Below are 25,455 nucleotides of genomic sequence, written 5' to 3'. Positions count from 1 at the left end.
GGTACAAGTTGAAAGTTCCATCTCCATGTGAGGAAGAACTTCTTTCCTGTGAGGGTGATAGGGCCCTGGACCAGGCTGCCCAGAGAGGCTGTGGAGTCTCCTTCTCTGGAGATCTTCCAAACCCACCTGGATGCCACCCTGTGCCACGTGCTCTGGGTGTCCCTGCTGGAGCAGGGGGTTGGACTAGATGATCTCTAGAGGTCCCTTCCAACCTCAGCCATCCTGTGGCTCTGTGTGATTCTATGTGAAGGAGTCACACGGTCACCTCCAAGACATGGTTCACTACCCCCGTCACCCATTTAGAAGAAATATGATGGTAAAGAACAGGTCGTGCACATCTGATGATATGCTGGTTTTCCTTGAAATTGAGACCAACATTATAATGGTGGTACAATCTATGAGAGAGAAAAACCTGTGAATTTAATTCTTCATGTTAACCCCAAAATGACACTCTCATGTCAACTTGTTTCTGTAAACAAGCTCTTTTCAGAACTGCCCTGTGGATGAAGGTCCAAAAGGAGGATCACAGAGGAGAAAACACACTAAACAGATCAGTAGCAGAACTAGCAATTTTGCTGTCTCAGTATTTTGCTTTGAGCCTGAAATAGAAGCTATTTTTCCCTAGACCCGATTACCTTAAAACCAAGGCCTCAATTCTATGAACACTTACATTTCACTCTATGCATATGAATATTCTTAAAATATACATATGAAAAATACCTGCATGTGTTTCCTGGACCAAAGAAAATATTTCTTCTGTATATTTTCAAGGGAAAATACAAACATTTGCTGTGTCATGTTGTCAATGCATTTTCAGCTACCAATACAAGGGAAAAATAATCCTTTTTTATTCCTCTGTGTGAAATAAGGAGTAGTTTTTATTTTGGTGGTTGACATTGTTATTTTAATTATCTACTGTAGACTCAGGATCCTTGTTTTCTGTTACTTATAGCTTATCCCACAGCTCCATCAATGCAAGTGTTGAAATCTGCGGTGAAGAGATATTCATAGGCTTCGTTGCAACCTTCCTCAATTACTACCACTCTCAGCAGATGCAATCTCTTATTGACTTTTAATTACATCCTTGTGATAGTAGGATTTATGGGCTTTTTCCCTGAATCTCATTTTATTATTGGAGCTTTGTGAACATTATGGATTTGGCAATGATCAAAATTTGATTGGATTGCTATTATGCCCAAAATCAGACTAAAAGAATGATATTAGAGCCGATTTCATCTGAGAAGCATTAACCTTAATAAAAACACTGCACATGCGTGTGAAAGGCCAAAGTGGGAATTACGCATTTGTCAAGTCAAAAAAATAATCATTTTAAGAGCCTTCAGTAAAACAGGGATCTAAGCACAGGAATAATAACAGGCAGACATGAGCTAGGGTAAGACAGCAGATCTAATGTTCATTTATATTATACATTATATTGTGTTTGCATTATATATAATTCATTCATTCCATAATTCATCTTTCATAATCTTAACAGCAATCTTCTAAAAAGCAGAGATATGCTCCTTTTTAAAAAAATAAATTATTTTACAGGGTGGATTTAATGCAAACCCCATGGAATCTCAGCTCAAATATTCCTCTTTGATTTTTGGGCAATTTCAGTGTAACTTCTGTATATAGTTCATGCAAGCCGGTAGGGACAAAAACAGTGGAAACAGTGTATTTTTGGAAATATGTATTTTTGAGAACCGTGGTTGCTCAAATTGAGGAAATATGGAAGGCGACTATGGAATCTTATCAGTGCATAGGGAAACAGTACATAGGTTGTAATTTGTGGAATTAACACAGGTGCCGCTTAATGCTCGTGGGGAAGCAGCGCAGCGGGAGCTTGAGGCGAATGGCAGCGCCATGATGTCGTCATCCTCCCCCCGTGACGTCATTCAGCGCCTCCTTCCCGGGCCCTGATCCCGGCGGGACACGAACCGCCCGTCACCAACATGGCGACGGGTGGTGCTGGGCTGCCAGGACTAATGATGGCGGCTGCGCCGAGGCGCGTGCGCAGGGCGGGCGCGCGGGCGCGCATGCGCGGAGGGGGCGGAGCGCGGTTGATTTTTGGCGGGTGCTGAAGAGCGCGGGGCCGTGGTAAGTGCGGGAGGGAAGCGGGGGAGAAAACGGGGATCTGCTGGGAGTCCCCGAACGGATCCGCCAGATTTGGGGGTGGAAGCGAGCAGGGATTCCCCGGGAAGCGGGGAGGGAGGGAGGGAGGGAGGGATGTCCTGTGAAGGTGGTGAAAGGAATCAGGAATCTTGTTTGGCGCCTCCGTTGGGATCTGTTGGGCTGGAGAGGGTCAGAGATCCCCCTTTTAGGTGAAGGGTGATGGGATTCCCGGGAAGGGGGTGGGAAGGATCTCCTGGGTTTGAGCATGGCCAGGATCAGGGATCTCCTGGAATGGGCCTGAAGGGATCAGGTGCCCCCTGGGAGTGGATCCTGGTTGGGGTGGGAGAGGGGGGTTGGATATTGACTGGGAATGGAGGGATACAGGAGATGGGAGACTCCCTGGCCAAAGGGGGCTGGAATGTCTCCCAGGGAGGGAGATCGTGGGATCCTGTGGCATGGAGAGTCCTTTTCCTTGCTGGAAATAAATATCCTGGAATTACAACCAAGAGGAGAGTGTGAAGTGTGGCAGACCCGGGTACGGCCCCCGGACACCCCCGCTGTGCAGCCGGGCCGCGCGTTACAGCCTCTCTGCAGCTTCAGCTTGTTTTGCTCTTGCGCTTCTTGTTCGCTCCCTTGCTCTCGCTCTGAGCTGCTTCTTGCAACACCTCAAATCTGATACACTGTGGGGGGCACAGGCGCCCTTTCTGTTTCTCCTGGACATGTTGAGGCTCACTCATTGGCACAGCATGCAGATCAGCTCCTTCCATGTGGACCCTGCTGTAAAGATTCAAAGAGAGATGGTTTATTATTAATTAACATTGTTTTTTTTCACCCAGTGCTAACACTGATGTTAGCACTACTAGACTCTCATGAAAAGCCACTGAAGAATGCTTGTATAGGGTTTATCTAGCCCTGTACCTGGTCTCCAGAACGCACACTTGTAAGAACAAGAACTGTTTTGGAAGAAGGTACTAGGGTTTCACTGTCTCCCAACATTTTCAAATGAAAACTGAGTGCTTTTTGGAAGATTTGCTTTAGCTAAATGCAAATCATGATTATGATGCAGGACTGGCAAGGCTGAAATCTGGTACATGATTTTTAGAAAAAAAATCGTGTACATGAAATTTTAAGATGTTTCCTAAAATTTCTAGTAGTGAGGGAGCTTGTTTGTAGAAGTTATGCTCTTGTGCTCAGGGAGTTCAGCAGAGATCAACCTCAGGTGTAGCAAGTGTACATGGGGAGTATAAATTTACCAGAGTTCTCACAAGGGAAAATGAGTGAGTGCTCTACAAATTACCAAGTAAAGAGTCTGACCTCCTGTACCCTCACTTGACCACTCCATCCTTTTTAGCATTATTGACTTTTGTTCTCCCTTTAACACAGAATATTTTTCCCTGAGGGACTCTTGAAGAAATTCTGGTGAAATCATGGATGGTAAGATCTTACTTTTCTACTCTTGGCCTCGGACCAGTAAATCAGTTTCAAAGTTCATATATTTATAAAATTTCCTCAAGTTTTTGGCAGTGGAGATTATGTTCTACTGTTTCCCTCACAAAAGTCTTTGAGGTTCCCCCTTAGCTTCCTCAGTGCCACCTCCCTCCGAGGCTGCTCTGATGCTTTTCTGATTTTGTGTTTTGTTCTGCAGCAAAGGCTAAAATACATTGCTTGGTGTGCTCTGAATTTCAGTTCTGCTCTGTTCCTGTTCTTTCTGTGCTTGTTTTTTTTTTTTTTTCCATTATCTTCCATTATTTTTATCCATTATCTATCCACACCCTCTGCTCGGTGTTTCTTTGCTGCTCTGGTCTTTTCCTGGAGCAAAACATACCCAAGTTTATGCTCTCTTGCCAGCTTTGCAGCTGATGACTCTAGAGAGATCCAGGCTATTTCTTTACAGATCCCCAGGCTTTTCTTTATAGCAGAAGCTGTTGTGCAAACAGCTGCCTAGGAGGAAAAGCCAGGAATAAGTGTCCTGCAACCTTTCTGCTGACCACCAGCTTGGATCACAGGTTGGGATTGTCTGCAACCACATTTCCATTCGGATAGGCAGCACGAAACTCCTTTGTCTTCCTTTAGCCAAAGATGAAGGAGCTTTTTCAAAAACAGCTCTTGCTGCTCTGTTTTACCTCTGGTTGCTATTAGCTTGTTAATAGAATGTCTTGGATGTTTTATTCCATAGCAGCTTTCCTCTAGCAGAACAGAAGTAACTCTGAGCTTAATTTCTGCCTCAGCTGATGATGACTTGGATCTATTAGCCTCCCTCCTGGAAGAAAGTGATGCAGCCGAGGAGGCAAATCCTCCACAGGAGGAAGGTGCCCCAGAGGAGGAGGGAGGAGAACCAGACGAATACGATGAGCTCTTCGATGCAGAGGATGATGGATCCTACACTGAGGAGGCCGATGCAGAGGAGAGCGCGGTCGAGGAACAGAAGGAGAACTTGGCTGCTTTGTTTGGAGATGTGGGTGACCTGCTGGAAGAGGAGGAAGTGGAAGAAGCTGTCCCTGCTTCAGCTCCTAGTCAGGCGAAAGAGAAAACCAACCAAGAGTTGCAAGGTTTCTGTAACGGCGTATTTGATCCGATTTGTTTTATGTATTGTTTCCACAGAGCTTTTGAGCAGAAGATAGGGCCTAGAGTGACTCAATTTAGGTCAGATGATGCCCTGATAGGGAATATATTGACACTTCTTATGAAAAATACTGGATAGAGCAGTTTAAATCTAGTTTTCATTGCTCATTTGGCAAAACTTGCCATACATATTGTCCCAAAAGGGAGAGTGATGATTGAGTAAGCCAGGGAGACTGAGCTTCTAGTGAGATAACATGGAGAACGTTACCTATGGACCTGTACCTTGTCTGACAAATAGCAATGTTATTTCTGTCCTCAGGGCTGTCTTTCTGACATTTTTTACCAGCCCAACTCTGTCTTCCTCTTTTAATGGTCCTAAACCACTTTGTGGTTTATCAGAACTGGGTCCTGTGGATCTTTGTCCCTGCGCTTGGCTGAGAGGTATTTTTAGGGATCAAGTCAGAGCTACTGGCTCTGCTCAGAAAGACAAGAAGATCAGAGGGATTTCTGGACCCTCAAGGCTTTAATGATCTGCTGAACTTGTTTTTTATTGTTCTCAAAATACCTCAGTTTTTCTGTTTTCTAGAGCTCCTCTTTTGGCCATCTCTCTTAGAGGGATGTACTTCATTTTTGAGCCAGCAGTGATAGTGTGATGCCCCCCATGTAATTAGGGGATGGGCTTTGTAAAGCTTCACGAAAGTTGGTGAAAAATTGACCTCAAGGCAAGTGTTCTTGCCATTATGTATCCCCCAAACAATTTTACACAGACTCAAACCATAAACCTGTTTTACAGAGAGGGAACATTGATGAGATCCCAAGTTCTGCCTTGTTGTGTGGAACATCTCTGCATCCGTACAGGAGGTTCTGCCATCTCAGCAGAGCCTTCCTAGGCTGCCCAGGCCACACACAATATATTTCATTATACTGGAAACATTTCTCTATGCCAAAGAATGCAATCCTCAGACATTGAAATTATTTGATGTTCAGTAGCAAACATGAATGCAACATGGCCAGCAAAGTGCCGTGCAGAAGCAAAATATTTATATGAGAAAAGTCAGCTCCTGGCTATTTTGGATAGTGGCCCTTCGCTGAACTATCCAGAATTAGATCTCGAACTGTATCCTGGCTCTAGTTCTCTTCTAAATTCCTATGATGTAGAGAAACGGCCAGTTTTCTAGGGGTCTCATAAATCTCTTGCAATGACTTTGTACTGTCTTCTTTATTATTCTTTTCTGTTCCCCTTTCTTTGCTAGCTGAGTTGAGAAAATTGCAAGAACAAATGAAGACATTACAGGAGCAGTTGCAAAAGACTGCAATTGGGCAGCCATCCAGCTCGGAGCCTGAGAAGAAAACCCCTGGTAATGAGACTAATGAAGTGATTTTCTGATTTGCTGGCCTCCCAGCTTGCAGTTTCTCGGCAAGGCTCCAGATAATCCTAAAGTGGGCACTGGGTAGTAAGGAGGGATGGTGGTTTGGTGTGCTCACGTGCAGACTGTATCCTGCAGCTGCAGACTGCTGTGACAATGCAAGAAATTACTGAGCTGCAGTTTTGGTGTCTGTATCATGGGTTGATAATGCAGGGGGCATCTTTTGTGACTGAAGAGCTCTGAGCTCTTCTGCTGGAAGTGTCCTTATTGGCACGTGTTGATATGTCCAGAAAATGATAAAACTGAAAAGCAGGGGAGCCCCAATGGTTCTTCCCCTGATGACACAAAACTCTAAATGTCACTGAAACCACAAGCTGTGGGAAGTAGAAAGAGCCACTGGGGCTTTTCCAGCTGTTGCATTTCAAGTGCTGGCAACTCTGTGCGAGGGTTTCCATGTGGGACCATGACTTGAGTTTTTATTCAAAGAATTATTTAGTTTGAGTAATTCTTAGTATTTGAGGCCAGATACTGAGATCTCATAAAATATATTTTTTTACTTTTTTGGCCAGGTAAATCACTCTGTCATCCCTTAAAGGAAAGGAAAGTTCAGAAGCTGCAGGAGTCACCGTGTTTCTCAGACCAGCTGGGCAGTCCTTTGCCAGCAGCCAAGCGACGGATCCAGAAATCCAAAATGTCCCCAGCAGGTACCATTCTCAGTCTGCTTTTCACTAAGCTCTTGCTGAGTTTTCATCCAAAAGGCACCTAGTTCACAGCAGCAGCATGGACACATCCTGGCTAGTTTTGCATGAGCCAGTGGAGCAGTAGCAACATGGTCACAGGAAAACAGAGCTTATTACAAAGTTGGTTATTGTGATTGTGATCAATGTACTTTTTACATTGCTTGATCTGGAACTCTCTGTTTCTAGATGATTAGAAGTTTTTGCTTAACTGTTTCAGATTCCTGTGTCTGGTTATGTGTAAGGTGGTGTTATTTATGTTTTCTTTCATTGTTGAAACTTTTTCCTCATTTTTTCCCCACTTAAGAGAGCAAGACTCCTCCTCCACGGCAAGTTCTCAGTATGGCCTTCCAGCCTCTCAAGTCTGCACCAGGGAACACAGCCAGTAAAGGGATCAGAGAGAAAACTCCTCAAGCGCCCGCGTGCTCCAGCGCAGCAGCTCAGCCAGTGTCTGTAGAGACCTTCTCTGGACTCAGACTAAGGTCAGCAGGTTAAAACTGCCTGTCCTGGGATGTCCTGAGGGGTGGAGGAGGGAAGCAGTGCATGTGTACAAGGTCTGAACAGGCACTGGTTGTGCAGATCAGAGCAAAACGTGCCCTCGGGGGACATTCCAGGTTCCCTGTGCTTGGTGTGGTGGCAAGAGGTCTCTGAGTGCTTGTGTCTGTCAGAAAACATGCTGGATTTCAAACCCTTCAGGTATTCAGTTCTTCCCCAAACAAACAGAATAAATGCAGGCCCAAGGTGAAGCTGTGCTGCAGGTGTTTGCACAAAGAACAAAGTGTGTGATCAGTGCAAATGCTGTGACTCGCAGGTGCAGAGCACTAAGGAGAGCTGCAAGGAGTCTCCTGCAATGGTGGAGGATGGATAGGTGCCAATTGCCAGCTATCACTTGAGGAATTTAAAGACATTTTTGCTGTGCTAGATGTTTTTTGATTGGCCCTATTTATGCCAAGGGATGTGTTCTCTTGCATGTTTTTGCTTCATGCAGAAAACCCCGGGTTTCATCAGCTGAAATGGACAGGAAAATGGCCAACCGGAAGCTCATCAGACTGTCCCAAATAAAGAGCAAAATTGCTGCAGAAAATCTGGAGGAAACGGACTGGGTAACATTTGGAGTCATAGTAAGGAAGGTCACTCCTCAGAGCTCAAATAACGTAAGTAACTTCAATGTATCCCTCACTCAGAACCAGTGAAATGTTGATTATCTTCCCTGAGAAACTAATTAGGTTTTTAGTTTCATCAACCAGATCCAACAAATTAATGAAAACTTTTCTTTTAAATGTCTTGGCTCATCTGGATTCATGCAGTGATGCTGGTCTCAGTCCTCAGTTATTAGCTGAACTGGTGCTGCTGTCCTGAGCATTACTGTAAAAAAATTGGCCACGGCATAAATCGCTAAATCTGCTCAGCTGCCTTTACCTGCTAAATGCTGGTGTAAGTGAAAGGTGTGAGTGTCCCTTTCTAGACAGTGAAAAATCTCTTGTTCTAAACGTGCCAGCAAATTTTCCTTCCCTCATTTCCCTAGAGGTCATTTTGTCCTCTGTTTTGTACATATGATATAGAAAGTAATTTATAAAGCAGAGATCTGGGTACATCTTGGTTTCATTTGCTCAGTGGGGTTAAAACCTGTATTCAAGTGAGCAGAGGTGCAGCCTGGCTATTAATACCAGGAAAACTAGTGATAGCAGCAGTGTCTATTACAGCTCTTATAGCCACTTTTGTTGATGCTGTTATTGTGTTGTCTTGGCCTTTAAGAAGCCCAAAACTGGAGATTTTCTAAAATTTAAAAAAATATCAAAATAACTCTTTCAAAGCAACAGCAAAAGGGGATGTCAGTAGGGTCCCCTTATGGAGAGCTAAAAGGAGAGTGAATGTCTGTTACAGGGCAGAACCTTCAGCATTTGGCGGCTGAATGACCTACGAGATCTCAACCAATGTGTCTCGCTCTTCTTGTTTGGTGACGTCCACAAAGAGCACTGGAAGACCGACCAAGGCACAGTCATTGGGTTGCTCAATGCTAATCTTATGAAACCTAAAGAGGGCTCAGATGAGGTGAGAGGATTTGTCACTTGCCTATCAGCTGCGGATAAAAATCCGTGGCTGAACTTCCTGAAATCTGTTTGAGAGTTACCACAGTAAGGGTGAATCTGTAGTAGTCTGCCGAACTAGTTTAAATTTCATTCAAAAAATTTATAGTGTATATTTGCCCCTGCTCTTTTGGAAGACTGAACTTCAAGAAGTCCCACTAAGGATTTAAAATCAGAGTTGACTGAAGTGGTTAACTTCCCAGGGACACAAAAGGAGAGAATGTGTTTGCACTGCAGGTTTTCTCAGCCTCTTCAGTGCACTGCCTAGTTCAGCTGAAAGGTCCCTCAACTTGGAGAGCTGAAAAAGGTGGGAGACCCATTTCCCTTTCCTAATTTAAGTGTGAGATGTGATTGGAAAATGATTCCTGGTTCTAAAATCATGGCTGCAAAGAGAATAAGCAATGTTCGACTTATTAAACAAGTGATATCTTATGTATCTTTAACTTAATACATAGAACTTCAATTGTTTAATCAATTACTTTAAATGCAGAACTATTTTTTTTCCTTATGTATCAAAACATTTAAGATGGCTTCATTTTGCTAACAAGTTAATCATTAAATATCTTTATAATGGACTGGTAACTTTTGAATCTAGTAACAGCAATGTAGTGCTTTGTATTTAAAATCCTCAAAATGGAAAAACGAAGAATCTCTGTCTATAAGGCTGTGTAACTGCTTAAATTCACATGAATAAGCAGTAGAAAATATGTTGCTGAGTAGAAAGGCATAGCAGATTTAATGTAAGGGCTCTTTTAATTATCATTGATAAGAATGACTCCTCTTAACTAAAAAGTACAAACTCAGAGCAACATTAAAATTCATAGAATCATAGAATCATAGAATCATAGAATGCTTAGGGTTGGAAGGGACCTCTAGAGATCATCTAGTCCAACCCCCCTGCATACGCAGGGACACCTAAAGCACGTGGCACAGGACTGCATCCAAGCGGGTTTTGAAGATCTCCAGAGAAGGAGACTCCACAACCTCTCTGGGCAGCCTGTTCCAGTGCTCTGTCACCCTCACTGTTAAGAAATTTTTCCTTAAGTTCCTATGGAATTTTTGATGTTTCAGTTTCCGGCCATTTCCTCTAGTCCTATCAGTGGCCACCACTGAAAAGATACCATGACCGTCCTCTGCACTCCCTCCCTTGAGGTATTTATATACACTGATTAGATCCCCTCTCAGCCTTCTCTTCTCCAGGCTGAACAGGCCCAGCTCCCTCAGCCTCTCCTCATAGGGCAGATGTTCCAGGCCCCTGATCATCCTTGTGGCCCTGCGCTGGACTCTCTCCAGCAGCTCCACATCCCTCTTGTACTGTGGAGCCCAGAACTGGACACAGTACTCCAGATGCGGCCTCACCAGGGCTGAGTAGAGGGGCAGGATCACCTCCCTCGACCTGCTAGAGACGCTCTTCTTAATGCAGCCCAGGATCCCATTGGCCTTTTTGGCCACGAGGGCACACTGCTGCCTCATGGTCAACTTGTCGTCCACCATGACACCCAGGTCTTTCTCCGCAGAGCTGCTCTCCACAAGCTCAGTCCCCAGCCTGTACTGGTGTCTGGGGTTATTCCTCCCCAGGTGCAGGACCTTGCACTTGGCCTTGTTGAACTGCATGAGGTTTTTCACCGCCCAGTTGTCCAGTCTGTCCAGGTCCCTCTGGATGGCAGCGCAGCCCTCTGGGGTATCGGCTACTCCTCCCAGTTTGGTATCATCAGCAAACTTGCTGAGGGAGCACTCTGTGCCTTCATCCAGGTCATTGATGAATAAATTGAACAGGACTGGACCAAGGACTGACCCCTGGGGGACCCCACTAGCCACAGGCCTCCAACTAGACTCTGCACCGCTGATCACCACTCTCTGGGCCCTGCCATCCAGCCAGTTCCTAATCCATCTCACTGTCCACTCATCTATCCCACACTTCCGGAGCTTGCCCAGGAGGATGTTGTGAGGGACGGTGTCAAAAGCCTTGGTGAAGTCGAGATAGACGACATCCACCGCTCTCCCCTCGTCTATCCAGCCGGTCATTTCATCATAGAAGGCTATCAGGTTAGTCAGGCAAGATTTTCCCTTGGTGAATCCATGCTGACTACTCTTGAGCACCTTCTTGTCCTCCATGTGCCTGGAGACAACGGCCAGTATGAGCCGTTCCATCACTTTTCCGGGGACGGAGGTGAGGCTGACTGGCCTGTAGTTGCCTGGGTCCTCCTTCTTGCCTTTTTTGAAGACTGGCGTGACATTGGCCTTCTTCCAGTCTTCCGGCACCTCCCCCGTTCTCCAGGATCTTTCAAAGATGATGGAGAGCGGCTTAGCTATGGCATCTGCCAGCTCCCGCAGCACTCTGGGGTGCATCCCATCAGGGCCCATGGATTTGTGGGTATCGAGGTTCCTTAGGTGCTCTCTGACCCAATCTTCCTCTACCCAGGGCAAGTCTTCCTCTCCACCCGCTTCTTCTCTTGCCTCTAGGGCCTGGGGCTCTAAAGGGCTGCCCTTGGTAAACACCGAAGCAAAGAAGGCATTGAGCAACTCTGCTTTTTCTGTGTTATTTGTAACCAAGGTGCCCATCCCGTCCTCCAGCGGACCCACGTTCTCCCTGATCTTCCTTTTGCTGTTAATGTATTTGAAGAATTTTTTTTTGTTATTTTTAACGTCCCTTGCCAGCTTGCCTTCCAGACGTGCCTTAGCTTTCCTTGTCGCATCTCTGCACTCCCTGACTACGTTCCTGTATTTCTCCCAGGGGGCCTGTCCTTTTTTCCACATTCTGTATACCGCTGCCTTCTGCTTGAGCATTGCCACAAGCTCCCGGCTCATCCACGCAGGTCGCCTGCCCCCTCTGCCTCCCTTCCTACACACAGGGATGCACTGCTGCTGGGCGTGGAGGAAGTGCCGCTTGAAAACTAACCAGCTCTCTTGGGCCCCCCTTCCTTCTAGAGCACTAGCCCATGGGATTCTACCGAGGAGGTCTCTGAAGAGGCTAAAGTTGGCCCTCCTGAAGTCCATCGTCGCAAGGCTACTTACAGCCCTGCCTCCTCCTCGTTGAATCCTGAACTCCACCAACTCATGGTCACTGCAGCCGAGGCTACCCCCCACCTTAACATCTCCTACTAGGCCCTCCCTATTTGATAGCACGAGGTCCAGTAGCCCACCTCTCCTCGTCGGCTCCTCCACAACCTGCGTCAAAAAGTTATCGTCGACGCTCTGCAGGAACCTCCAGGACTGCTTATGCCTGGCTGCGTTGTCCTCCCAGTTGATGTCGGGGTAGTTGAAGTCCCCCATGAGAACCAGGGCCTGTGACCGTGAGGCAACATCCAGCTGCCTATAGAAGGCCTCATCAACCTCCTCGTCCTGGTCAGGTGGCCGGTAGCAGACACCCACCACAGTGTCTCCCACATTAGCCTGCCCTCTAATCCTTACCCACAAGCTCTCAACTCGCTCATCCTCGACTCCCAGGTTGAGCTCCATGCATTCCAGTTGCTCTCTCACATAAAGAGCAACTCCACCACCTCGCCTTCCCAGCCTGTCCTTCCTAAAGAGCACATAGCCTTCCATGGCAGCGCTCCAGTCGTGCGAGCTATCCCACCACGTCTCTGTGATTCCGATGAGATCATGACGCTGGGACCGCACACAGATCTCCAGTTCATCCTGCTTATTCCCCATGCTTCGCGCATTGGTATACAGGCATTTCAGGGAAGCAACAGAGGCCACAGGTTTCCCAGGAGGGGTGAAAGAGGACCCTCCGTGATCATTTCCTATCCTCACTTCCCCACTACCATACTCCCGCTGGCCGCCATCTGACCTGGGCTGTGCGGTACCGCTTGCCGCGTCAGTGTGCCACTCCCCTTCCCCCTTCTTGCCTAGTTTAAAGCCCTCCTAACCAGGTTGGCCAGCCTTTTTGCAAAGAGACGTGTGCCCCTCTTGCTAAGATGAGTACCATCGTTCCCCACTAGCTGTTGGTCATCAAACAGAGACCCATGGTCGTAGAAGCCGAAACCCTGTTGCCAGGTCCAGCGGCGCAGCCAGTTGTTTAGCTGCCATATTCGCCTTCTCCTCCTTGAGTCCATTCCCCTCGTTGGCAGAATGGAGGAGAACACCACCTGGGCACCCGTACCTTTGATGGCCATCCCTAGGGCTCTGAAGTCTTGCTTGACGTCCCTCATTTTCCCCATGGCATCATTAGCACCCACATGAATCAATAGTAGAGGATAATAGTCCGACTCCTGAACTATTCTTGGGAGTCTTTCTGTGATATCCTTTATTTTGGCCCCAGGCAAGCAGCACACCTCTCTGGATGAGGGGTCCGGTCTACATATCGGTGCCTCTGTGCCCTGCAGCGTGGAGTCACCCATGACGATCACCCGCCGCTTCTTCCGGGTGCTCCTTCTCACTTTAGGGGGAGCAGCCTTGCTGCTTGGATTAGACTGCCCCTCTGTAGAGATCCCCTTAGACAGGTCTTGGTTCAAGGCCTCCTCTATCTGATTCACATGTTCCAGGGCCTCGTACCTGTTGAACGTGGTCACCGGTGGAGGTGAGGTGGGCTGTGGAGGGGATCTTCTGCCACCTCGAGTGGGGACCCGTTTCCATTGTTGGTCGTCCCTGGAAACTGTTAAGTCCACCCCCTCTACCCTAGGGCAAGAGGGCACTGGACTTTCTGACTGAATTGGGGAGTTCTGAGGGTCGCTTTCCTGGGAAGACTGCAGGATGCAGCTCCACCAGTCGATTTCCCTTTCGCATTCCCTGATGGCCCTCAAAATTGGTCGCCCAGATTGTTTCTTGCCTACAAATCCAACCTCCAGCATCTTTGGGTGATGTGAAGATGAAATTGTTGTTGTTGTACAATGGACTTAAGCCATCAGTCGCCCCCTGGAAACTTTTGAGTTATCAGTGACTTTTAGGGCCAGATTGCCAATACTGAGACTGGAAACATGCCCAGGCTGAGAGGGCTTTTTGCTCTTTGGTTTTGTAGAGACTGCCACCTGCTGCTCTGTTGAGTGAAGGTTTGTGCTCTGAAATTTGGCTAGAAACATTTCAAAGCCTCTAGATCACAGAAGGTTGGATGCTAGTGCTTGACCACTGAATGACTGTTGATTGGTACCAAACTGAGCCAGACCCAAGCCAATGACCTCTGGAGAGAAGCCCATTTGGTCCTCATCAAACTTTGCTCAAATTTCTTTCTAGGTGTGTTTGTCTGTTGACCATCCCCAGAAGATCCTCCTCATGGGTGAAGCTCTGGACATGGGGACCTGCAAAGCCAGGAAGAAGAACGGTGACCCCTGCACACAGATTGTGAACTTGGTCTGTATCTTGGTAGTTAGGACATCCTTAATCTGCTGCTGCTTTTACACTCATGTTTGACTAGTTTCTGTGTCTTAAATTGTAGCTAATTAAGTGTATTGAGAAACTGAGAAGTGAAACCATGCTCTGGGTGGTGCTACAGTGGAAGGAGATGGTCCTTACATGACTGTCCCCATCTCCATATCCTTTCCCTTCCCTTACTGCCAGTACAAGCTTCCATGCACTGCACTGGGGAACTCATCCTAGCTAAAACAAATGGAATTTCCATGTGGAAAAGGTTGTGGTTTTTCGGAGATTACTTTAACCATGATGAGTTCCCAGCTCCAGTGCCAGTGTGTTACACAAACTTCCAGAATATTTGTATGTGCATGTGAGGGACTGGAGAGGAAGCAGGAGCAAGCTAGGGAAAGATTGGTTTCTTCTTTTCGGGATAGCACTGGTTTGTACTAATAACTCTAACTATAGTAAAAAATAGTTTATACAATAAACCAATATACTCATATGAAGTAGTTGTGGTTTAGAAGCATGAAGCCTTTTCGTGTCTACAGAAAATGGCACTCGGATCATGAGTTGGCTTGAGCCAATGAATGCCCTTCAGATTCCTGGGACGGGAAAGTCCTCAATGCACAAAATTTGGGATTTTTTTTTTTACAATGATTAGCATGTGAAATTTTATCTTTGCTTTTTCGTTGCTGAGTTGTGGATCTGTTTGGTGACTGCACTGGACAGGAGAGCTGCAATGGAGATGTGACTTCAGCTGCAAAAAGATGAACTTGGTTGAGGGGAATGAACTCTGTTGTAATTGTCAGTGTTCTGCAACGGGTCTCTCTTCTTTTCTTCAGAATGACTGTGAATATTGTCAGTATCATGTGCAATCCCAGTACAAGAAGCTCAGCGCGAAGCGGGCGGATTTGCAGGCCACCTTCTCTGGAGGCCGCGTACCCAAAAAACTTGCTCGAAAAAATCCCACTTTGAAGGAGAGGCTGTGTCAGGATGGGTTTTACTACGGAGGCGTCTCCTCAGCAGCGTACGCAGCCTCAGTGTAAGATAAAACTCCTTATTTACCTCTAGCTAAAGCACCATTTTCTTCGCTGCCTTATACAAGTGAGCTTGTAGGCAGCTTTAAGAAGTTCCACGTAGTTAGTGGTTCCTTTGACTTAAGTACATTCATCAAAGAAGAGTATTACTGGCTGGATAGACGAGGGGAGAGCGGTGGATGTCGTCTATCTCGACTTCACCAAGGCTTTTGACACCGTCCCTCACAACATCCTCCTGGGCAAGCTCCGGAAGTGTGGGATAGATGAGTGGACAGTGAGATGGATTAGGAACTGGCTGGATGGCAGAGCTCAGAGGGTGGTGATCAGCGGTGCAGAGTCTAGTTGGAGGCCTGTGGCTAGTGGTGTCCCCCAGGGGTCAGTCCTTGGTCCAGTCCTGTTCAATTTATTCATCAATGACCTGGATGAAGGCACAGAGTGCTCCCTCAGCAAGTTTGCTGATGACACGAAACTGGGAGGAGTAGCTGATACCCCAGAGGGCTGCGCTGCCATCCAGAGGGACCTGGACAGACTGGACAACTGGGCTGTGAAAAACCTCATGCAATTCAACAAGGCCAAGTGCAAGGTCCTGCACCTGGGGAGGAATAACCCCAGACACCAGTACAGGCTGGGGACTGACCTTCTGGAGAACAGCTCTGCAGAGAGGGACCTGGGTGTCATGGTGGATGATAAGTTGACCATGAGGCAGCAGTGTGCCCTCGTGGCCAAGAAGGCCAATGGGATCCTGGGCTGCATTAAGAAGAGCATCTCTAGCAGGTCGAGGGAGGTGATCCTGCCCCTCTACTCAGCCCTGGTGAGGCCACATCTGCAGTATTGTGTCCAGTTCTGGGCTCCACAGTACAAGAGGGATGTGGAGCTGCTGGAGAGAGTCCAGCGCAGGGCCACAAGGATGATCAGGGGCCTGGAACATCTGCCCTATGAGGAGAGGCTGAGGGAGCTGGGCCTGTTCAGCCTGGAGAAGAGAAGGCTGAGAGGGGATCTAATCAGTGTATATAAATACCTCAAGGGAGGGAGTGCAGAGGACAGTCATGGTCTCTTTTCAGTGGTGGCCACTGATAGGACTAGAGGAAATGGCCGGAAACTGAAACATCAAAAATTCCATAGGAACTTAAGGAAAAATTTCTTAACAGTGAGGGTGACAGAGCACTGGAACAGGCTGCCCAGAGAGGTTGTAGAGTCTCCTTCTCTGGAGATCTTCAAAACCCGCTTGGACGCAGTCCTGTGCCACGTGCTCTAGGTGTCCCTGCGTATACAGGGGGGTTGGACTAGATGATCTCTAGAGGTCCCTTCCAACCCTAAGCATTCTATGATTCTATGATTCTATGATTTGCCTCGTGTTTGGTGTAATCCTCTAGATCTCATGCAATAAGAGAGTTGATGTGATAGGAAAACCTCAACCACATCTTCTTGCCTTTGATCTAGTGCTAGGTTGTAGCAGGGGGTGTCCCTACCTCCTAATTAGTATTGTGTTGCAGAGCATAAATAAATTTTTTTGTGAAGTCCCAAGCGTTTGAGTATCCAAGATGATATTTTAAGTGCTGTTCCCTTACCAGATTTTGCTGTGACTCACTGTATTTTAATCCCAGACTCGGCATATTCTTTTCCTTGACTGAAATGAGAGTATCACTATGTTTTAGTAGAGAGGCAGTAGTACATCCTGTGTATTAAGTGGCCACCAAGGTCAGTAGATGTGCATGCATCTCATGCTAGCCTTGGGTTAGGGCCTGCATCCAAATCCCAGTGAAGACAGCAGTGCAAAGACTTGAGTTACAGCTGCATCAAGCCCTGTGCTTGCTTTGATTCTCTTCCCACTGCTATCCAATAACCTGTGCAACTCCAAAGTAATGAAGTAATTCCAGCACTCTCTGCATTTTTGGAGCTAACAGTGAGCTAGGTTTAACTGTGACATATTTAGTATTCGCTTGATGGTTAGGAAATATGTATTTCAACCCAGGGAAAAATGGGAGACTAATGTGCTGGGATTAGATTTAGGTCCCAGTCCTTCCCAAAGACGAATGACTGGAGAGAGGATCCAATCTGGATTGAGTAAACGGCAACTGGAGCTTTGTTGAAACACTAGCTCCTGTTCCTGCTCTAAGTGTGGAAAAACTCTGATGTTCTTGTTTGTTTCCTCTTTCTAGTGCAGCAGCTGCAGTGCCAAAAAAGAAAATTCAAACGACTCTGTCCAATCTGGTTGTGAGAGGAGTTGATGCAATTGTCCAGGAAACCAGGCAGAAAATCGGTACCTACCACCCCACGTGGTCCCTTCTCCCATCATGTAGTTTCAAGTTGGTGTGTGGCTGTGTCCCAGAATCTGTCATTCGCTGAGCTCATCTGGCAGCTGGTTTGCTACAAAGATGGCCACTTGCAGGGTGCTCTCTCAATTGACCTAAACTCCTTTTCTCTCTCGAGATCACAGCTGCAAGGGAAATGTAACTAAGCAACTGGGTCCCTCCATGTATGATTTATCATTGAAGCCCCTAAATTAAGTCTCTGGTTCTGTCTCTGGATGGTGACAGAAGATCTTTACCAGATTAGTAGGAAATAGAAGCTCTGAGAACTTTGAACCAGAGAATTTGTTTTCATTGATTAAAATATATGACTTGTGTCAGTCTTGGAGGATCCAAGGAATACTAAGTATAAAGCAGAGACAGCTCTGCAATGCAGGCAGCCTCCTGAGTGCCCAGCTTGTTTCTAACACCTTTCTTTTGTGGTCTTCAAAGCGTGTTCCTATCATACCCTGTCAAAAGTCACTGATCTTCCCTGCCTCCATTTCCCTTCTGCAAAACACTTAATATTATGACACTCTTTACACTCAGTGGATAGCAAATTATTCTGAATTATTGAGTATTCTGAATATATGTTCTAGATGTCACTTAAATATCCAAACTATCTTTCATTTTCTTCAGTTATCTCCATCTCTGTCAGCATAGTGTGGGTCCTGGCCCTAGTTTTTAGCTGGTCTTAATTCTCCAAGGAAAATATTTAAAGGCTTTCAAGCATTCTAAAAACGGGAATGCCTCAGACTGTCAAGACTGGTGGGGGGACTGTCCAGCTAATGAAATTACTGAAGGGTAATGTGCTGTGTGAGGACAAGGCTTTAAGCAGCCTAAAGTAACTGAGAAGTTCACAGAATCACAGAAGGGACCTCTAGAGATCATCTAGTCCAACCCCTCTGCTCCAGCAGGGACTCCTAGAGCACGAGCTGGCCCTGCTTTGAGAGGAGAGCGTGACCCAGTGCCTTCCATAGGTGCCTTCCAACCTTAACTACCTCTCAAGCAGGCCTCTTCCCCTCCCTGGCTCTGAATCTGTTGGATTTCTGCCTCTTCTACTTTAGGTGCAGCAAAGAGACCCGCTCCTTGCTCTGAGGAGTTCAAAGAGCTGCTGGCACAGCCAACCTTTGGAGCACGAAATCTCTGCAAACACTGGACCAAAGCAGGTATGTGCCCTACGGAAAGCCCCCTCCTGATAACAACCTGGCTCCTTCTCAGCAAAAATTAGATTAGATTTATTTTGTTTTGTTTTCCAGATGCTGAAACTAAACAAGGGGCCGCCTTCCAGTCTGTCTCTGCTTCAGCACTGCTCAAGCAACAGAAGCAGAAACTGCTGGAGGCCAGAAAAAAACGATCTGAGGAGATTCAGAGGCGGTAATTCAACCTGGCTTTCATAGGAAGGGACCCCTTATTGTGGCCCTGCGCATAATTATGGAAACATTTTGGTGTTTTTATAGAAATATGCCAGTGTTTATTCAGTGGAGAAGCAAACGCTCCAGTGCAGTGCCTAGCAGTGGGAAGGGGTAATGGGAGGAGGCTGGTTAGAGCAGGACAGTGGGATCAGCGAAAACAGAACTTGGAGGAGGAGAATAAGACTAGGCACAATCACAGGGATACTTCCTCTAAATAGTCTTCCAGCCTCCAAAAGTGTGATGCCTCAGGGACTTCCTGAGCTAAAGGTCACTACTGTCTGTTAGAGTAGCTCTGAAGGGATTTTTTTTTTCTGTTCTGTGAACCTAACCTCAACTAGGACTTATGTAAACTTAAGCATTTAAGTGACTCCTGTGACAAGCACCAATGCTTAGTTACCTGTTCTATGAAGAAACTTGGTTTTTCAAATGCTTTCAACTCCTGCCTCCCAGCTTCACTTGATAATTCTCTCTTTTTTCATTTGTTTTGCAAATAAGTTGCTTGTTCGCTCCTCCTACCTTCTCTGAGTCACTCTTGATTTCAGCAGTCCAGTGGGTTCCTTAGTAGCCTTGTTTTGCTTTTCTGATTGGCTAAATAGATGCATGATTTATTAGCAGTACCAGGTCAGTTAGTCAAAAATCACAATTTTTGCATCCCTTGGCGTTCAAATCCCATCCTTAAGCCTTTCTGTTTCTATGCCTTTTGTCTCTATTCCAATGATTATTTTTGTTTTCCTCAAAGGTTTCTCCAGAACACCAGTAAAGCCGGCAGCCCTGCTCTTCCGTCCTCTTCCAGACAGTCTTCCCTCCATTCCCCAACACCCGGGGCAGAGTTTCCCAAAGCTGCAAAAATGTCAACACCTCAAAGGCCCAGGCTTGGCACAGGCTTCTCGGAAGGAGAAGATATCCTTTTCTTTGATGGGTCTCCACCTCAAGCACCAAAGCTGGACAGCCTGGCTGAAGCCAAAAAGGTAACAGCTCTTTGAGGATGTTAATTTTGAGCCCCAAGAAGGGGAGTTTAAGGGAATTTGTGATAGCAGAGGAGTCTTTGATCAAGTACAGGCTGCTTTTGGTGATTCCTGATCCATGGAATCAAACCAAGCTTTATTTTACCTAGTAAGCCTCTGGTCCAGACAGCTGGTAGTATTGAAGTACATGCTCCTGTCTTTGCTGTAGTCAACCTTCAGAGCAGCAGAAGAGCTACTAAAGAAGGTCCTGCCTTAGCCATAGGAGCTGGTGTCTTTTACTAATTCAAAGTCTAACTGGTTTGATCACATATTGGTTATTTTACAAGCATGAAATGATGGGAAGGGGCAGAGGATTTCTGCTGGAAATTCCTGGAATACTACGTGGTGCAAAATTTGTTCTTTGGCTTTGTGAGTGAAAGCTATTATGGACGTTTTTGTTTGCCAGGTAGGTGACAGTGAATTCCATTGGTTTAAGTTGATGTTTCTCAAGTCTGAGTAATTTTGGTCCCTCGCCAGAACTGACTTCTATGTTCCTTGACAGAGATCTCTTCTCCTGCCTGTCAAACAAATATATTTTTTTTCCAGCAAGTCTAGTAGGAAGGAGGAGTCTAACATTTTGCGATGGTGAGAAAGAATACTTTTATGCAATTTCTCATTAGTTCCCAATTATTAGTGATTTATTCGAAAATCTCCATAGTTTAAGTGATCTGCAGAGACACCAAACTTGATAATACCCTAGAAAAAGCCATTTTATGGAGTGGGAAGGGATCAGGGGTTGGGTGATGTAGTGAATTACCACACGTACAGAAAAGCTGGGATTTTTTTGTGCTTCTCTGACCACCTCCGTGCTTAGACCAGTGGATTTTGCCTCTTCCACTTAAGAAATTCCCTCTTCTACCTTTGGAACTAGCTATATGAGAGCTAGACTGGCCAGCTAAACATTTGCTGCTTTTTCTTGCTTTCCAGCTAGCTGCGATACACAGACTCCGAGCAAAAGGCCAGATTCTTGCTAAATCCGACCCAAACAGTGTCAAGAGGAAAAGGTCTGATCTTGGAGATGTCCTAGAAATTGCTGAAAGAGTTGAGAAAAATATTGCTCAGCCCCAGGGTGCAGAAGCAAGACACGGTATGTAACGTTAGTCACTGTAACATAAAAGATGTGCTGGACTGAGCACCACTGTTAATAACTTATTTGCTGTGACAAAGGGAGGCCAAATTAAATCTCTTGGAACATAAAGAATTTACTGCGTAGTGATCCTCGCTCAAAAGCTAAATGATCCACAGCCCTGTAGAGAAAAACTGACATGTTGTCTGCAATAAACTTCTGATTCTCATCTCTGATTTCTTTGCTCCAGCATTTGAGCACCTGCAATGGAAGGGTGACTTGACTAAGGGAACAATTTCTGGGAGAGCATGAAATAGTCAATAGAAAATTCACCATGAATTTTATCAAGGAACCTGAGTTTCTCTACTGCTGATTTGGTGTGTGGCCTTGGATAAGTTGCTCAATCTTATTCAAGCTTCTGGATCAGTAAGGGGGAGAACATGGATTGTTCTCCCAGGAGTGGTGTGAAACTTCCTAGTATAGTGCTTTGAGAGAGGACTTGATGTTAACTTTAAAATGCTTTTAGTTTCCTGAGCCCATCTTATGAACTTACCATGTTCTTCTGAATAGTTAAGAGTTTTATTTGTTTGTTTGACCTGAACATCTGCCTGAAAGGCCTGACATTTCCAAAGTCACCTGTGATGATTATGCTTAAAAATCACAACCTTGTTCTGAGTTTGGCCTCTAGTACTTATTCCTTTTATTTCCCTAGATATGGATGAACTGGAGCCTGCCCAGAAGAAACGGCGAGAGCAGCTGGCCTACCTGGAATCAGAAGAGTTCCAGAAAATCCTGAATGCCAAATCCATGCACACAGGTGTCCTGAAAGAGGTATGGCCTCAGTCCAGCCTTGAGCGAGTGCTCGAACGCAGAGAGCTGCCTGGACTTCCCCATAACAATTTCAGCAAGAAGCAGGCATGAAAACATGTGATAGACACCACATTTCTTGAAGGAGGAGGTCAAGGGATGCCAAGCACACAGGGTGCAGTGCCTGCAGATCAGTTTTGTTACCATAAACATGGTGAAGTCAGATTGCTATCATGTTTCTTTGGGTTTGAAAGATTCAGTGAAGCATCCTGGTCAGTGGATGATCAAAGAAAGCCCTCTGCTTTAAAACCAATGAAGGACTTCACCTTCTTGATCTCTGACATTCATCCAGGCGAGGACAGATTGCCATTCAGGCAATTCCAATTGCCTGAATCCCTGCTGTGCCATAGCAGGTGGCCTGTTGGAGGGCTGTATCTGTATAAGGTCTTTCTTTCCCTCAGGAAAGATGGACACTTGCCTATTTTGTCCCTCATTTCTCCTCATTTTAGCTACGTAAAGACAGCTGCCACCTCAGTGTAGGACTTCTGTAAGTGGTGGAGCCAGCAGTTGCACTGATGAGTCAAGAGGTAGTGTTATTCCACCAGAGTAATTGCTGAGCATGTTCCCAGGAGATAACAGCACCTCCAGCAGCACATGACCCTCATCTCTTGTACCTGAAGTTTTAGTTTTAAACTTTTAAGGTCTTCTGAGGAACAACATTTTGGCTAAGAATCAAACCTATTCGTTACACCTGCCTACTGACCTCTCCCTGCCCTGTTTTATCCGTGTATGCTTATTTCAGTAGCACATAAACCCTCCCACTCTCTCACTTCAGATGAGATGACATAGAGATACATGTGCTCCACTACCACAGAAAAACAGCCATTATATTCATTTAAAAAAATTTAAAAATAGCTGTTTGGTGTTTCACTGGCTCCCAGACTGCAGGCTGTACCAGGCAGGCCCAGTGATTTTCCCCCAAGATTAGATGTCGGTGTCTTCTCCCATGTCTGTTTCCCCACAATCCTCTGTCATGCCCTGACAGGCTGAGGCTGAGCTGCAAGAAAAATACTTCGAGCCACTGGTGAAAAAGGAAGAATTGGAAGAGAAGATGAGGAACATTAAAGAAGTGAAATGCCGAGTCGTGACGTGTAAAACGGTGAGTGGCGCCGCACAGAGAGGCCAAAGTGACAGCAGTGGAGTGGGGCAGGGGCTGTGCAAATTGTGCTGGACTTTGCTGCAGACTCCCATGATTCAGTCTCTGGGCCATAGTTTGGTACTTGGATCACATGGAGAACGTTTGATTCTGTGTGGCTGCTGCAGCCCGTGCAGCAAGGGACTTTGGAGGCACGGAGGAGCTATCAGCAAGGCAGGCTTCAGTGCTGGGCTGAGCGTTTCAGCTTCATGCCTGTGTCAGTGGCCAGTGGATCCTGGACTCTGGTGTCCTGGCATCCATATTTCACAGTCCCTTCTCCTAAAGTGTTTTGTACCAGGACCCTCGTGATAAATGAAGCCCGGTGCCTGGAAAAAAAAAAAAAAAAAAAAAAAACACTGCAAGGAGGAATGGAACTTTATTGCTATCCCAAACACACTGAGAGGAGGGAAGAATTACCTCCCACCCTGGAGCTTCAGCCCCTGCCATGTTTTCCCCCTTGTGGGCTTTCCTATGTGCCTGGAGCAGCACAGAGGGCCCTTTTGTGCCCCATGTGGTGCTGGAAGCAGGGCTGTGGCAAGAAGGGGAGGGTGGCATTAGAAAGTGGGGTGGCAAAACCTTGGTCAGTGCTCTCTGAGCAGCAGGCACCTTGGGATGGGAGGAGGGAGGGAGCCTTCCTCTTGGACCCTTCACTTCCATGCCAGCGAAGCACTCACGGCTCCCTCCTCCCTGGCAGTGCAATTACACCTATTTCAAGCCTCTCGAGACCTGTGTGCAGAACAGCCACAACTACCACTGGCACGAGGCCCTCAAGCGATTCTTCAAGTGTCCGTGTGGGAGCCGAGCGCTCTCCCTCGACAGGCTCCCCAGGAAGCCCTGCAGGTGGGTGAGCAGCCTCGCCAGGCCCTGCTGGCAGCTCCTGCATGAATCCCTGGCAGTCACTTAAATACTGAGTGATAGCCCTTGCTGCTAAGTGGGAAAGGGGGGGCGGCTAGTTTTTCCTCACCCTCCACCTCATAACTAGGCACCACAGCGGTCCTCACCTTCCATCTTCCTCTTTCAGTACCTGCGGCCTCTTCAAATGGGAGCGGGACGGGATGCTCAAGGTAAGAATGAGCCAGCAGGTCCTGAGCACCCCGGCTGCTTCTCTTGGTGCTTCTCTCCCACCCTTTGCATCGCTGCTCCTGAATCCAAGCTGCTCTGCATCTTCTCAGATACTTACTGGGCACTTGCTGTCGCTCTGTGCACTGGGAGATACAGTGAGATGCAGCAGCAAATCTTCCATGCTGTGTTTTGGTGCTGTTTCTCTCCTTGCTTTTTGTTCTTGAAGCCTCTTTTTTAATCAGCTCCTGGGGAATTTGTTTTTGGCTAGATTTGTAAGAATTTTAAGTGTCAAAATGTATAGAGCTTCTGTCAATAGTATATCAGATAATTTAGCCCTACCACAATTTCTGTCATAAAACTATTGGGGAACCACCTTGCCACATGTTTAACTTTGTTTTCCTCCATGGATCATCTTTTTAGGAGAAGAAAGGTCCGAAGATTGGTGGAGAAACACTTTTACCAAGAGGGGAAGAACAGCCAAAATTCCTCAACAGTCTCAAATGACCTGCAGTTGATTTTCTTTTCACAACACAGGGATGCATTTCTGTGTCTAAACCACACATACATTTACTGCAAAGCCAAGAGGATTCTGTTTTTAGGGACGAATGAACAGGAAAATCAGTTCCAATGAGAAGGACATCCACAAAGTCTCCCCCAGACCACCGCTTCGATACTCGATTTTGGTCTTTTTAAGACTGACTGAATAAGGCTGCGTGTGAAATACATGTTCATGCCTGTTCTTGGTAGCAACATGATTTCTGAGATTTAGCCTAGGAAAGAGACAGCTACTCTGGGATTTGTACCAAGAAATCCCAGGGATCCCGCACATTTGTTGAATGACGGATGTAGATTGATGCCACCAGAATTTCAGGTGACAAACCATCATGGCCTGGGAGGCCTGCAGACACTGCAAACTTGTGAAGTCAGTAACACAGTGTGTAGTGCTGCTTGCAGCTCTCCCCAGAGCTCCCTCTCCGCCACGCAGCCTGCGCTGGCTTCCCCCCTGTCTGCACTACAGTGTCTTTGCAGCTGCAAACCTGGAGCTTCAGCCTTGAAAAAGGCATTTTAATGAATCTGGTACTGAGTGCAAGTGATTTTAACAAGCTGAAAGGTTACATTTGATTGATAGCTTCTGCTAACATTTAAAACTTTTTGGAAGCCCTCTTGGTCATCACCCTGTTAGCCTTAGATGCTGGCGCAGCAGCCTTGGAGACAGGGGCTGCTTCAGCCCCAGCTGGGTTGAGTCTCCAGGGGTGGCTCCGAAGGGCCGTGCTCCTGCAGGCATTTCCATGGAAGCACCTCCCTGTAGGGATGTGCTCTGTTCATCCAGGTGTCCCTGAACCTGAGCCCTCTGCTGCCCTGAGCTCATGCCAGGTAGGATCACAGGGTCTTTGGGGTACAAACCCCACTACCTCGTTGATTTG

At 46.6% G+C, this 25,455-nt stretch overlaps 1 protein-coding gene across 1 annotated transcript; it reads left to right on the top strand.

Annotated features, from left to right (window-relative positions):
* Positions 1–3,542: 3,542 nt before the first annotated feature.
* On the top strand, positions 3,543–24,535 carry MCM10 (minichromosome maintenance 10 replication initiation factor). Its single transcript, XM_010214276.2, has 19 exons — positions 3,543–3,549; positions 4,344–4,664; positions 5,931–6,035; positions 6,614–6,748; positions 7,089–7,263; positions 7,770–7,935; positions 8,666–8,833; positions 14,041–14,157; positions 15,000–15,199; positions 17,354–17,454; positions 18,550–18,651; positions 18,742–18,859; positions 19,637–19,865; positions 20,829–20,988; positions 21,680–21,798; positions 22,820–22,933; positions 23,664–23,809; positions 23,991–24,033; positions 24,452–24,535. Exons 1-19 carry the CDS (start codon positions 3,543–3,545, stop codon positions 24,533–24,535), a joined length of 2,610 nt encoding a protein of 869 aa, XP_010212578.2.
* Positions 24,536–25,455: the final 920 nt, after the last annotated feature.

Source organism: Tinamus guttatus, unplaced genomic scaffold (genome assembly GCF_059628265.1).
Source record: "Tinamus guttatus ecotype Peru unplaced genomic scaffold, ASM5962826v1 Tinamus_guttatus_pri_ptg000245l, whole genome shotgun sequence".
NCBI classification, from domain to species: Eukaryota; Metazoa; Chordata; class Aves; order Tinamiformes; family Tinamidae; genus Tinamus; species Tinamus guttatus.
The sequence above is the reverse complement of the archived record's forward strand: the minus strand, read 5'-3'. Positions and strand labels throughout refer to the sequence as shown.

Coding starts and splice junctions, on each gene's coding strand:
- MCM10 (XM_010214276.2), top strand. Junction 21,799..22,819: donor ACACAGGTGTCCTGAAAGAG/GTATGGCCTCAG, acceptor ATGCCCTGACAG/GCTGAGGCTGAGCTGCAAGA. Junction 24,034..24,451: donor AGCGGGACGGGATGCTCAAG/GTAAGAATGAGC, acceptor TCATCTTTTTAG/GAGAAGAAAGGTCCGAAGAT.